General features: G+C 38.1%; 1 protein-coding gene and 1 pseudogene across 4 annotated transcripts in view; both read right to left on the bottom strand.

The window, feature by feature from the left end:
- The window catches only part of DTNBP1 (dystrobrevin binding protein 1), a 173,588-nt gene that overhangs the window by 115,755 nt on the left and 44,153 nt on the right, over positions 1 to 13,680 (bottom strand). For all 3 annotated transcript variants that reach the window (XM_053603831.1, XM_053603832.1, XM_053603833.1), the window contains one exon: positions 12,355 to 12,487. In XM_053603831.1, coding sequence (XP_053459806.1) covers positions 12,355 to 12,487 — 133 coding nt within the window. The remainder of the gene's footprint in view (positions 1 to 12,354; positions 12,488 to 13,680) is intronic.
- On the bottom strand, positions 8,011 to 8,791 carry LOC128594920 (dnaJ homolog subfamily B member 6-like; annotated as a pseudogene). Its single transcript, XR_008382654.1, has one exon. The product of XR_008382654.1 is annotated as a dnaJ homolog subfamily B member 6-like (transcript).

The following is a 13,680-nucleotide window of genomic DNA, read 5'->3' as shown; positions in this document are numbered from 1 at the left end:
TTAAAGAATAAGACATCAAAAAGTTGACTGGAAGTCATGCATAGAGGTATGCAAACTCATCACCTAGAGGTGTTAAGTGGCTGACCCGGCTGTTTCATCAGAGAGTTCCCTAAATTCCTTACCTGGAAATCTTTTCTCTTGAGCTGGTTGATTTCTGAGATGAACTCTCCAATTTTCTGCACAGAGGATGTAAGTTTGGCTTCCAGCAGGGAAGGCATTCTGGCATCCAGCAGGGAAAGAGGCCTAAAGAGTCTCATTGTTTACTATATAGACTTTTTTTTTTTTTTTATTAAATCATAGCTGTGTACATTAATGCAACCGTGGGGTACAATGCGCTGGTTTTAAATACCATTTGAAATATTTTCATTAAACTGGTTAACATAGCCTTCACGGCATACTATACAGACTTTTACTTAATCCCTCTGTTTTCAATATAGTTGTACCTCTACATAATCCCAAATGTGTCTAGAATCAAGTCTAAAGCCTCCCATGTTGCCTGATGAGCTAGGGTTGGGATAATCCTCTGGCTGAGCAGAGCACTGGGGGATCTAACCAATTCCGCTGCTCTCAGCACATGGTATCTTTCAAGATTCCTGGTGGCTACCATTTCTGAGCCCCTCTAGAATCCTGCAGTACACACCAATGCATCACATGTCTGCGTTCCCTTATACTGCCCCTCACCTCACAGCAAAGGTTTCAGTCTTCTCAGCTCTGCTAAGTTAGTTACTACTAATCTATCCACATTCCATCTCCCAAAATGGTGAGGCCATTTCTTTTCTATTGTTATTTTTCTTCCATTCTTTTCGTTCCTTTGAATGATTTTTTTAAAAATTCTTTATTATCATTTCAGTGGGTTTTCAGCAGAGACGGCTGTTCAATCCACTGTGTTATGGAAAGTTCTGTATCAATCAAAGCTATTTAGGTATATTAGCCTTCATATTTCCAGTTTTGATCCATCAGACTTGAAAAAGGGCAACCAAGAAGGAGCTTAAAGTATAAATAAAACTCTAAATGTAAATAAAATTCTATTCTACATGATTTATTTAAAAGATTTTGGGGGGGCAGTGCCTGTGGCTCAAAGGAGTAGGGCCACCAGCCCCATATACCACAGGTGGCAGTTCAAACCCAGCAGCCCTGGCCAAAAACTGCAAAAAAAAAAAAAAAAAAAAAAAAAGAATTTTTTGGTTAATGTATACTTGACTGAACAAAATTGCTCAACTTTCAGTTTTATAACCAAATTATTTATACTATGATCAATAATTTTCAGCCATATAAATAATCAGACTAAATAAACTGCTTCCAAAAAGTTTCTTTTAAAAAAAGAATTTGAAATCCAAAATCGACCACATCCTAGGCCACAAATCTAACCTAAGCAAATTTAAAAAAAAAAAACAGAAATTATTCCTTGCATCTTCTCAGACCATCATGGAATAAAAGTTGAATTCAATAACAACAGGAACCTGCATACCCATACAAAAACATAGAAACTAAACAACCTCATGCTGAAGGATAGATGGGTTATACACGAGATTAAGAAGGAAATCACCAATGTTTTGGAACAAAACAACAATCAAGACACGAATTACCAGAACCTCTGGCATACTGCAAAGGCAGTCCTAAGAGGGAAATTTATAGCACTGCAAGCCTTCCTCAAGAAAATGGAAAGAGAGGAAGTTAATAACTTAATGGGACATCTCAAGCAACTGGAGAAGGAAGAACAGTCCAACCCCAAACCCAGCAGAAGAAAAGAAATAACCAAAATCAGAGCAGAATTAAATGAAATTGAAAACAAAACAATTATACAACAAGATCAATAAATCCAAAAGTTGGTTTTTTGAAAAGATCAATAAAATAGATAAACCTTTGGCCAACCTAACCAGGAAAAAAAAGAGTAAAATCTGTAATTTCATCAATCAGAAATGGTAACGATGAACTAACAACAGACCCCTCAGAAATTCAAAAAATCCTTAACGAATACTACAAGAAATATGAAAATCTGAAAGAAATCGACCAATACCTGGAAGTACGCCACCTACCAAGACTTAGCCAGAACAAAGTGGAAACGTTGAACAGGCCTATATCAAGTTCTGAAATAGCATCAACTATACAAAATCTCCCTAAAAAGAAAGCCCAGGACCAGATGGCTTTACATCAGAATTCCACCAAACCTTTAAAGAAGAACTAGTACCTATATTACTAAACCTATTCCAAAATATAGAAAAAGAAGGAATATTACCCAACACATTCTGCGAAGCAAACATCACCTTGATCCCCAAACCAGGGAAAGACCCAAAAAGAAAAGAAAATTGTAGACCAGTATCACTAATGAATATTGATGCTAAAATACTCAATAAGATCCTAACAAACAGAATCCAACAACACATCAAAAAAATTATACACCATGACCAAGTGGGATTTATCCCAGGCTCTCAAGGCTGGTTCAATATACGTAAATCTATAAATGTAATTCAGCACATAAACAAACTAAAAAATAAGGACCATATGATTCTCTCAATTGATGCAGAAAAAGCTTTTGATAATATCCAGCATCCCTTCATGATCAGAATATTTAAGAAAATTGGTATAGAAGGGACATCTCTTAAACTAACAGAGGCCATCTACAGCAAACCCACAGCCAATATCGTATTGAATGGAGTTAAATTGAAATCATTTCCACTTAGATCAGGAACCAGGCAAGGTTGCCCATTGTCTCCATTGCTCTTTAACATTGTAATGGAAGTTTTAGCCATTGCAATTAGGGAAGAAAAGGCGATCAAGGGTATCCACATAGGGTCAGAAGAGATCAAACTTTCACTCTTCATAGATGATATGATCGTATATCTGGAAAACACTAGGGATTCTACTACAAAACTTTTAGAAGTGATCAAGGAATACAACAACATCTCAGACTACAAAATCAACACCCATAAATCTGTAGCCTTTATATATACCAACAATAACCAAGCCGAAAAAACAGTCAAGGACTCTATTCCTTTCATGGTAGTGCCAAAGAAGATGAAGTATTTGGGAGCATACCTAACAAAGGACGTGAAAGATCTCTACAAAGAGAACTATGAAACTTTAAGAAAAGAAATAGCTGAAGATGTTAACAAATGGAAAAACATACCATGTTCATGGCTGGGAAGAATCAACATTGTTAAAATGTCTATAGTACCCAAAGCAATATATAATTTTAACGCAATTTCGATTAAAGCTCCATTGTCATACTTTAAAGATGTTGAAAAAATAATATTTTGTTTTATATGGAATCAGAAAAAATCTCGAATAACCAAAACATTACTCAGCAATAAAAGCAGGAGGAATCACGCTACCAGACCTGAGACTGTACTATAAATCGATAGTGATCAAAACAGCATGGTACTGGCACAAAAACAGACAAGTAGATGTCTGGAACAGAATAGAGAACCAAGAGATGAATCCAGCCACTTACCGTTATTTGATCTTTGACAAGCCAATTAAAAACATTCAGTGGGGAAAAGATTCCCTATTTAACAAATGGTGCTGGGTAAGCTGGCTAGTAACCTGTAGAAGAATGAAACTCGACCCACACCTTTCACCATTAACTAAGATAGACTCTCGCTGGATAAAAGATTTAAACTTAAGACATGAAACTATAAAAATACTTGAAGAAAGTGCAGGGAAAACTCTTGAAGGAATCGGCCTGGGTGAGTATTTTATGAGGAGGACTCCCCAGGCAATTGAAGCAGTATCAAAAATACACCACTGGGACCTGATCAAACTAAAAAGCTTCTGCACAGCCAAGAACACAGTAAGTAAAGCAAGCAGACAGCCTTCAGAATGGGAGAAAAGATTTGCAGGTTATACCTCCAATAAAGGTCTAATAACCAGAATCTACAGAGAACTCAAACGTATTAGCAAGAAAAGAACACATGATCCCATCTCAGGGTGGGAATGGACTTGAAGAGAAACTTCTCTAAAGAAGACAGATGTACAATCTACAAACACATCAAAAAAAGCTCATCATCCTTAATCATCAGAGAAATGCAAATCAAAACTACTTTGAGATATCAAAGTAGAGTAGTCCACATAACAAAATCCCAAAACCAGAGATGTTGGCGTGGATGTGGAGAAAAAGGCACACTTCTACACTGCTGGTGGGAATGCACACTAATACGTTCCTTCTGGAAGGATGTTTGGAGAATACTTAGGGACCTAAAAATAGACCTCCCATTCGATCCTATAATTCCTTTACTAGGTTTACACCCAGAAGACCAAAAATCACAACATAACAAAGACATCTGTACCAGAATGTTTATTGAAGCCCAATTCATAATTGCTAAGTCATGGAAGAAGCCCAAGTGCCCATCGACCCACGAATGGACTAGCAAACTGTGGTACCTGTATACCATGGAATATCATGCAGCCTTAAAGAAAGATGGAGACTTTACCTCTTTCATGTTTACATGGATGGAGCTGGAACATATTCTTCTTAGCAAAGTATCTCAGGAATGGAAGAAAAAGTATCCAATGTACTCAGCCCTACTATGAAAGCTATAACCCAACTATAGCACAAGACTATGAAGAAAGGGCCAAGGAAGGGGAAGGGAGGGGGGAGGTTAGGATGGAGGGAGGGTAATGGGTGGAGCCACACCTATGGTGCATCTTAGAATGGGTACAGGCAAAACTTACTAAATGCAGAATACAAATGTCTACATACAATAACTAAGAAAATGCCATGAAGGCTATGTTGAACAGTTTGATGAGATTATTTCAGGTTGTATATGAAACCAGCACATTGTACCCCTTGATCGCACTAATGTACACAGCTATGATTTAACAATTAAAAAAAAATGCAAAAAGATGCAAAAAAAAAATAATAAATAAATAGATAGATAGATAGATAAATAAAGAATTTGGGCCAAGCACAGTGGTTGACGCCTGTAATCCTAGGAGTCTGAGAGGCTAAGGCGAGCGGTTTGCTTGAGCTCACAAGTTCGAGACCAGCCTCAGCAAAACTGAGACCCCCATCTCTAACAAAAATAGAAAAATTAAGGCAAGAGGATCGCTTGAGCCCAACAGTTAGAGGTTGCCATGAGCTATGATGCCACGGCACTCTACCCAGGGCAACAGCTTGAAACTGTCGCAAAAAAATAAAATAATTCATTCTTTTATATACTTAATAAAATAAGAGTTTCAGAAAGATTACAGTTTATAAAGAGATTTAAGCAATGTTTCATATTCAGTATTTCTACCATTTGTATTTAGAGAAGCTAGTTAACCAGAATTGAGAATTACCAGTGGTTCTGTGAGCTAAACAGGCCTGCTCTTACTTGGGTCTTTAAAAAAAAAGTATTTCTTATTTTCAGTAACCCCGCCAAAAACCTTCATTATTTTTATTTTACAGATAAGAAAGCTGAGGATAGATCACTGGGAAAAGTCACAGAAATAGTGAGTGGCAGAGAAGAAATTCAAGCTTAGATCTTCAAGGACTTTCTGCAATAACCCAAATAAATGTATTTCTATTAATAATTTTGAACTGAATCACTAATAATCATTTCAGGAGGAAGAATCTCTTACTTGAAATCAAAAGCTAAAAATGATTAAGCCTGGGTAGGAAGCCATATCAAAAGCTAAGACAAGCAGTTAGCTAAATTGTGAATGCTAAGAAAATTAACAGTGCTACACATGAATGATAAGAAAGCAAAACAGCCCGATCGCAGGTAAGGAAAAAGTTTTAGTGCTTTAGGTAGAAGATCAAACCAGCCAGAACATTCCTTAAGTCTAAACCTAATCCAGAGCAAGACCCTAACTCTCTTCAGCTCCAAGAAGGCTGAGAGAGGAATCTGCAGAAGAAATATTTGAAACTAACAGAGGTTGGTTCATAATATTTAAGGAAAGATGTCATCTCCACAACATACAAATGCAAGGCAAAACAGCAAGTGCTGATGTAGAAGCTATAGCAACTTACATGGAATATATAGCAAAAGTAACTGATGAAGGTGGCTATACTAAACAACAGATTTTCAACACAGATGAAACAGCCTTCGAATGGGCTAAGATGCCATCTAGGACTTCCATAGTTAGAAAAAATAAGTCATTGCCTGGCTGCAAAGCTTCAAAGGACAGGATAACTCTCTTGTTAGGGGCTAATGCAGCTGGAGACTTCAAGTTGAAGCCAATGCTCATTTACCATTCCAAAAATCCTGGGGCCCTTAAGAATATGCTAAATCTACTCTGCCTGTGCTCTATCAGTAGAATAAAGCCTGGATGACATCACATCTTTATAGCATGGTTTAATGAGAATTTAACCCCACTGTTGAGATCTACTACTCAGAAAAAAGATTCCTTTCCCAATAATTTTGTTCACTGACAATGCACCTTGTTACCTAAGCATTGTGAAGATTTACAAGATTAATGTTATTGTCATGCCTAATAACACAACATCCATTCTGCAGCCTAAGAAGTAATTGTGGATTTGAAGCTTTCAATCCTTAAAAAAAACATTTAATAAGGTAATAGCTGCCATAGGCCATTATTCCCCTAAGGATTCTGAGAAAAGTAAATTGAAAACATTCTGGAAAGGATTCACCATTTTAGATGCCATAAGAGCACTCATGATTCATGGAAGAAGGTCAAAATATCAACATTAGGTAGGCACAGTGGCTCATGCCCATAGTCCCAACTACTTGGGAGGCTAAAGTGAAGGACTGATTGAATCCAGGAGTTTGAGGTTACAGTGAGTTATGATTGTGCCACTGCACTCCACTCTGGGCAACAGAGCCAGACCCTGTGCCTTAAAAATTTATTTTAAAAATCAACATTACCAGAAGTTTGGAAGAAACTGATTCCAACCCTCGTGGATGACTTTGTGGGGTTTAAGACTTCAGGATAGAAAGTAATTGCAGATGTAGTAGGAATAGCAAGAGAACCAGAATTAGAAATGGAGCCTGAAGATATGATTGAATTGCTGCAATCTTATGACTAAACTTTAACAGATGAGGAGTTGCTTCTTATAGATGAGAAAAGAAAATGGTTTCAAAAGATGTAATCTACTCCTGGTAAAGATTCTGTGAACACTGCTGAAATAACAGCAAAGGACTTACAATAGTACACATACTTAGTTGACAAAGGAGGCAGAGTTTGAGAGAATAGACTCTGATTTTGAAAAGTTCTCCTGGGTGGAACCTGTGGCACAGTGGGTAGGTTGCCCGCCCCATATACCAAGAGTGGGGGAGTTTAAACCCGACGCCAGTCAAACTGCAACAACAACAAAAAAAATAGCCGGGTGTTGTGGCGGACACCTGTAGTCCTAGCTGTGCAGGAGGCTGAGGCAAGGAAATCACCTAAGCCCAGGAGTTGGAGGTTGCTGTGAGCTGTGAAGCCACAGCACTCTACTGAGGACGATAAAGTGTGAGACTCTGTCTCTCAAAGACATTCGCATTTATTTATTTTTTTTAAAGTAAATGACAAAGACCCAGTATTCCAGCTTTACTTTTTAAACCTAAGCTTAACATTACATACTTAAACAACTGTTAAAACTTACTAAGATGCCAGCATTCATGCACAGCTAGAAAACATCCTTATAGTAAACCAGAAATGTTTTACCATTAATGTGTTAATATCTTTCACTACTAAATACTGAAAAATACTGAAATTGTTTCTGTAGAAGGTTCATCCTGCGGTGCTAACTTCACAGCAGGCTCACGCTACGTAGCTCACGTTTCAGACACAATGGAAAAGCAGGTCCATGCTGGTGTTAGCGCACACTCTGTTCTACCACTACTGAGGAGTCGGGGCTCACCTGGAGTACGTTTAATAAAAAAGAAAAGTGCATACAGAAATTTACAACAATTTTAAAGACAATTAAATGGTCCTATTATGTGGTCCCAACAATAAACTCAAAAGTCTATGACAAATATGGCTCCGATGAGCTGTTTATAAATACTCAGATTAGGTATAGTGATACTGAAAGTGGAGTTCGTTTGAAATCTTCAAACAAAGTTCCTGTTAATCCTCAAATGGTGCTTGTTACAGTTAACATTTCTGTTAAACGTGTGCGTTGAGTCACTTGTTATCCAAGTGCAGCTGCTCCTTACCATGTATTGTCAGGGACTCGAGCTGTACCCGTCTTCCTCAACTTCCACTCTTTCTTGACCATTCTCCATGATTCTCTTTGTAGTGATCTTTCTGCCATTAACTATTTTTGTAGAAGTCGATATAGACTTGAAGTTGCCCATCCCACTACCACCAAATGATGTGGAAGAGAATGAAGTGAGACCCCCATGATCTAGCGACCTGAATGAAGAAAATCCTGCAGGAAATCCCACAGAAAATCCTGTATTAAAAGAAGAAAATCCGCTTCCAAAAGGTGAAATCCACTGAAGCCAGAGAAAAACGACCCTGTTCCTCGGTTTCTGCTTCCTTGAAGACCCCTCTGCTTCCCAACAAAGTCCTCAAATGGGTCTTCAAAGAAGTCAAATCTAAAGGGGTCCCTTCCACCAAAACATTCCCTGAAGACATCCTCGGGCTTACAGAATGTGAAGCCATAATCCAATGGACTGTCAGAATGACTTCCACCTCCTCCACCGTTTAATCCTTCTTTGCCATATTTGTCATAGATGTCCCGCTTTTTGCTATCTGACAACACCTCATACGCCTCAGCTACTTGTTTGAAATTTCTCTCTGCTGCTTCTTTATTCTCAGGGTTTTTATCTGGGTGCCACTTTAGTGTCAGTTTTCGGTACGCCTTTTTAATATCCTCGGCTGAAGCACGTCTCTGCACGCCTAGAACATCATAGTAATCCACCATGTTTTTTTTTTTCCTTTTTTTTTTTTTTATTGTTGGGGATTCATTGAGGGTACAATAAGCCAGGTTACACTGATTGCAATTGTTAGGTAAAGTCCCTCTTGCAATCATGTCTTGCCCCCATAAAGTGTGACACACACCAAGGCCCCACCCCCTTCCTCCTTCCCTCTTTCTGTTTCCCTCCCCCATAATTGTCATTAATTGTCCTCATATCAAAATTGAGTACACAGGATTCATGCTTCTCCATTCTTGTGATGCTTTACTAAGAATAATGTCTTCCACGTCCATCCAGGTTAATACAAAGGATGTAAAGTCTCCATTTTTTTTTAACGGCTGAATAGTATTCCATGGTATACATATACCACAGCTTGTTAATCCATTCCTGGGTTGGTGGGCATTTAGGCTGTTTCCACATTTTGGCGATTGTAAATTGAGCTGCAATAAACAGTCTAGTACAAGTGTCCTTATGATAAAAGGATTTCTTTCCTTCTGGGTAGATGCCCAGTAATGGGATTGCAGGATCAAATGGGAGGTCTAGCTTGAGTGCTTTGAGGTTTCTCCATACTTCCTTCCAGAAAGGTTGTACTAGTTTGCAGTCCCATCAGCAGTGTAAAAGTGTTCCCTTCTCTCCACATCCACGCCAGCATCTGTATTTTTGAGATTTTGTGATGTGGGCCATTCTCACTGGGGTTAGATGATATCTCAGGGTTGTTTTGATTTGCATTTCTCTAATATATAGAGATGATGCACATTTTTTCATGTGTTTGTTAGCCATTTGTCTGTCGTCTTTAGAGAAAGTTCTATTCATGTCTCTTGCCCATTGATATAAGGGATTGTTGGCTTTTTTCATGTGGATTAATTTGAGTTCTCTATAGATCCTAGTTATCAAGCTTTTGTCTGATTGAAAATATGCAAATATCCTTTCCCATTGTGTAGGTTGTCTCTTTGCTTTGGTTATTGTCTCCTTAGCTGTACAGAAGCTTTTCAGTTTAATGAAGTCCCATTTGTTTATTTTTGTTGTTGTTGCATTGCCATGGCAGTCTTCTTCATGAAGTCTTTCCCCAGGCCAATATCTTCCAGTGTTTTTCCTATGCTTTCCTTGAGGATTTTTATTGTTTCATGCCTTAAATTTAAGTCCTTTATCCATCTTGAATCAATTTTTGTGAGTGGGGAAAGGTGTGGGTCCAGTTTCAGTCTTTTACATGTAGACATCCAGTTCTCCCAACACCATTTATTGAATAGGGAGTCTTTCCCCCAAGGTATGTTCTTGTTTGGTTTATCAAAGATTAGGTGGTTGTAAAATGTTAGTTTCATTTCTTGGTTTTCAATTCGATTCCACGTGTCTATGTCTCTGTTTTTGTGCCAGTACCATGCTGTCTTGACCACTATGGCTTTGTAGTACAGACTAAAATCTGGTATGCTGATGCCCCCAGCTTTATTTTTGTTACAGAGAACTGCCTTAGCTATACGGGGTTTTTTCCGGTTCCATACAAAACGCAGAATCATTTTTTCCAAATCTTGAAAGTACGATGTTGGTATTTTGATAGGAATGGCATTGAATAGGTAGATTGCTTTGGGAAGTATAGACATTTTAACAATGTTTATTCTTCCCATCCATGAGCATGGTATGTTCTTCCATTTGTTAATATCCTCTGCTATTTCCTTTCTGAGGATTTCATAGTTTTCTTTATAGAGGTCCTTCACCTCCTTCGTTAGGTATATTCCTAGGTATTTCATTTTCTTTGAAACTATGGTGAAGGGAGTTGTGTCCTTAATTAGCTTCTCATCTTGACTGTTATTGGTGTACACAAAGGCTACTGACTTGTGGACATTGATTTTATATCCTGAAACATTACTGTATTTTTTGATGACTTCTAGGAGTCTTGTGGTTGAGTCTTTGGGGTTGTCTAAGTATAAGATCATGTCGTCAGCAAAGAGGGAGAGTTTGACCTCCTCTGCTCCCATTTGGATTCCCTTGATTTCCTTGTCTTGCCTAATTGTATTGGCTAGAACTTCCAGCACTATGTTGAATAGTAAAGGTGACAGAGGACAACCTTGTCTGGTTCCAGTTCTAAGAGGAAAAGCTTTCAGTTTTACTCCATTCAATAAAATATTGGCTGTGGGTTTGTCATAGATAGCTTCAATCAGTTTTAGAAATGTGCCACCCATGCCTATACTCTTCAGTGTTCTAATTAGAAAAGGATGCTGGATTTTATCAAATGCTTTTTCTGCATCTATTGAGAGGATCATGTGATCTGTATTTTTGCCTCTGTTAATATGGTGGATAACGTTTATAGACTTGCGTATGTTAAACCAGCCTTGCATCCCTGGGATGATCCACCATGTTTTAAATAATTGTTGGAACAGGTCCGAGGATGCGGACAACCACTGCAGGAAGGAGGGAGGGGGCGGCGGCCCAGGGCTCCTCGCAGCTCCAGCAAGGCTGTGCTGGTAGTCTGTTGTCTTATTTTTAAGAAACTGCCGCAACTACTCTATCCTTCAGCAACCACCACTCTGATCAGTCAGCAGTCATACATTACACTTCACCAGCAAAATGATTATGACTTGCTGAAAGTGCAGATACTTGTTAACATTTTTTTAGCACTAACATTTTTAATTAATGTACACTATGGTTTTTTAGACATGTTGCACACTTGATAGACTACAGTATAGTAAAAATATAATTTTACAAATAGTCTTACTCTGTTAGCCTGGGTAGACCGCCATGGTGTCACAGGTCACAACAACCTCAAATTCCAAGGTTTGAGCCTCCCAAGTAGTGAAAACTACAGGTACAGGCCACAATGCCCAGCTAGTTTTCCTAATTTTTAGTAGAGATGGGGTCTCACTCTTGCTCAGGCTAGTCTCAGAACTCCTAAGCTCAAGCAATCCACCCATCTCAAACTCCCAACCTTAAGCACTCCTCCTGTTTCGGCCTCCCAGAGTGCTAGGATTATAGGAATGAGCCACTGTACCAGGCTTAGACTAGTCTTCTATTTCTAGTTCAGTTCATGATTATAACTACTACTTACAGAGAACTAATTGAATTAAGTAATAATTATATCATAATCCTCATGAGGTGAGTATATTATTATCCACATTATAAATCAGTGACACTGACGCTAAAGAGATTAATTTGTCTGAGGCCCCACAAATTGTATGTGACCAAGACAAGATTAAAACCTATCGACCGCCTTTCTGTAGGCTGGGCTCAGGTTCCTTCCCTAGAAACAGAGGAGAAGAGAAAGACATTTGCCACTTGGAGAAAACTAAGAGGGGGCTCCTACATTGTTGAAAACTGTGCCCTTTGCTCTGCTCCCCTCCACTTTTATATTAGGGATTTATATTTTATAAATCTTATTCTGACCTTTTTATAACTCACCTGCATAAAATGGCAACAGAAGTGATTTAAAAGAAAAAGCACTGTGGAAAGCTAATTAGTAAGTCCTATGTGTTGGAACATTTGTCTTTCATCAGAATTTAAAAAATTTAAAAGTCAGAATGAAAATTAATATGGAAAACTTCAAGATTTAAAATGAACATTGTAGCCAATTTTTCAAACTCACCTCTTATTTTTCTTGTAATTTTCCAGTTGCTTGGACTGCGTATGTTTGCATCTTTCTAATTCACACTGCCCACATAAATCTTCCAGATGCAGCAGGTGGTTTTCTACTTCCTCAAAACTAGCCTCTAAATGTCCTGAAAGTATGTAAGATAAAAAGAAGAAACAACAAAAATCAGAACCCTCGATCATGAAGAAAAGAAAAAGTATCAAACAGGTAAAAGTTTAAATTGTTGCTATTGTTTTGCCTTTGTTTAATATACTCTATAAACTTTCTTTCTTAAATAAAATAAAATATGGTAACTAACAAAACATATTTCAAATTATCTTTTTTGACTACATTTCAACCATTTGCAAGATACAACTTTCCTAAATACTCCATTAAGCGGAAAGAAAATGAAATGGAGTATCTTGGTTAATTTAATATTATATCCTAATAATCCTGTATACCACATGTGAATATTCAGTTTTCACATGAGAATATAACAAAATACAGTTAACACAAATTGTGCCTAACTTAATATTCATACTTCCTAGTTAAGCATTTGTTTTGCCTCTGACATATGCACACAAATCTTCGAGGCACAGCAGATATGTACAAATACTCAGTAAGCACAAGTTACCAGGACAGTCAATGGTTGGATGGGGAAGAGACAGCTGTATCTACCGTGACAGTCTTTTGTTAGTCAACTCACCTCTAGGCTACACTGCAGAGTTTCGCAGCTTTATTGGAACATGAAGATCATCTACTAAAATTTTTCATTGAAAAGATTCAAGACCAAATCCTAGAGAAGTAAACTCAGTGCCTTGTCCAAGGTCACATAGCTAATGAAGGACAGTCAGGAATCTAAATTAAGCCTCTTGTATGTTACAATGCTTTCTCTTGAATAGGAAGCTAAAGTAAACCATGATTGTAGGGTTAAGGATTGCTTGTTTTCTCACATAACAGAAAAGCTTCAGGGGTCAAAGATTTGGGGACCTAAACAACCTCATCACTATTTATCAAATACCCACTGACATGTGCCAGCCACTGGGATACAAAGATGAGAAAGACAGTGCTTGAACTCAAGGAGCTTACAGAGGATGGGAGGCTTATTCCAGTGGCAACACAACCTGACAGAGCTAAGTGCCAGGTGCTGTGGGATCACAAACATGAGAGAGACTGAGGGAAAGTTCAACAAGAGCTAACTCCCAAGCTGGGAATTGACAGCAATCTGGGGGAAAGTAGCGGCAGAGCAGGAACAAGTGGGCCATGCAGCCTTCTAGTCTCAGGCTCATTAAAATAACTATAATACAATCCCTTCATTCATCTACTAGATTTTTTTTGTAG

Source organism: Nycticebus coucang, chromosome 9 (assembly GCF_027406575.1).
Source record: "Nycticebus coucang isolate mNycCou1 chromosome 9, mNycCou1.pri, whole genome shotgun sequence".
In the NCBI taxonomy this organism is placed as follows: Eukaryota; Metazoa; Chordata; class Mammalia; order Primates; family Lorisidae; genus Nycticebus; species Nycticebus coucang.
The sequence above is the reverse complement of the archived record's forward strand: the minus strand, read 5'-3'. Positions and strand labels throughout refer to the sequence as shown.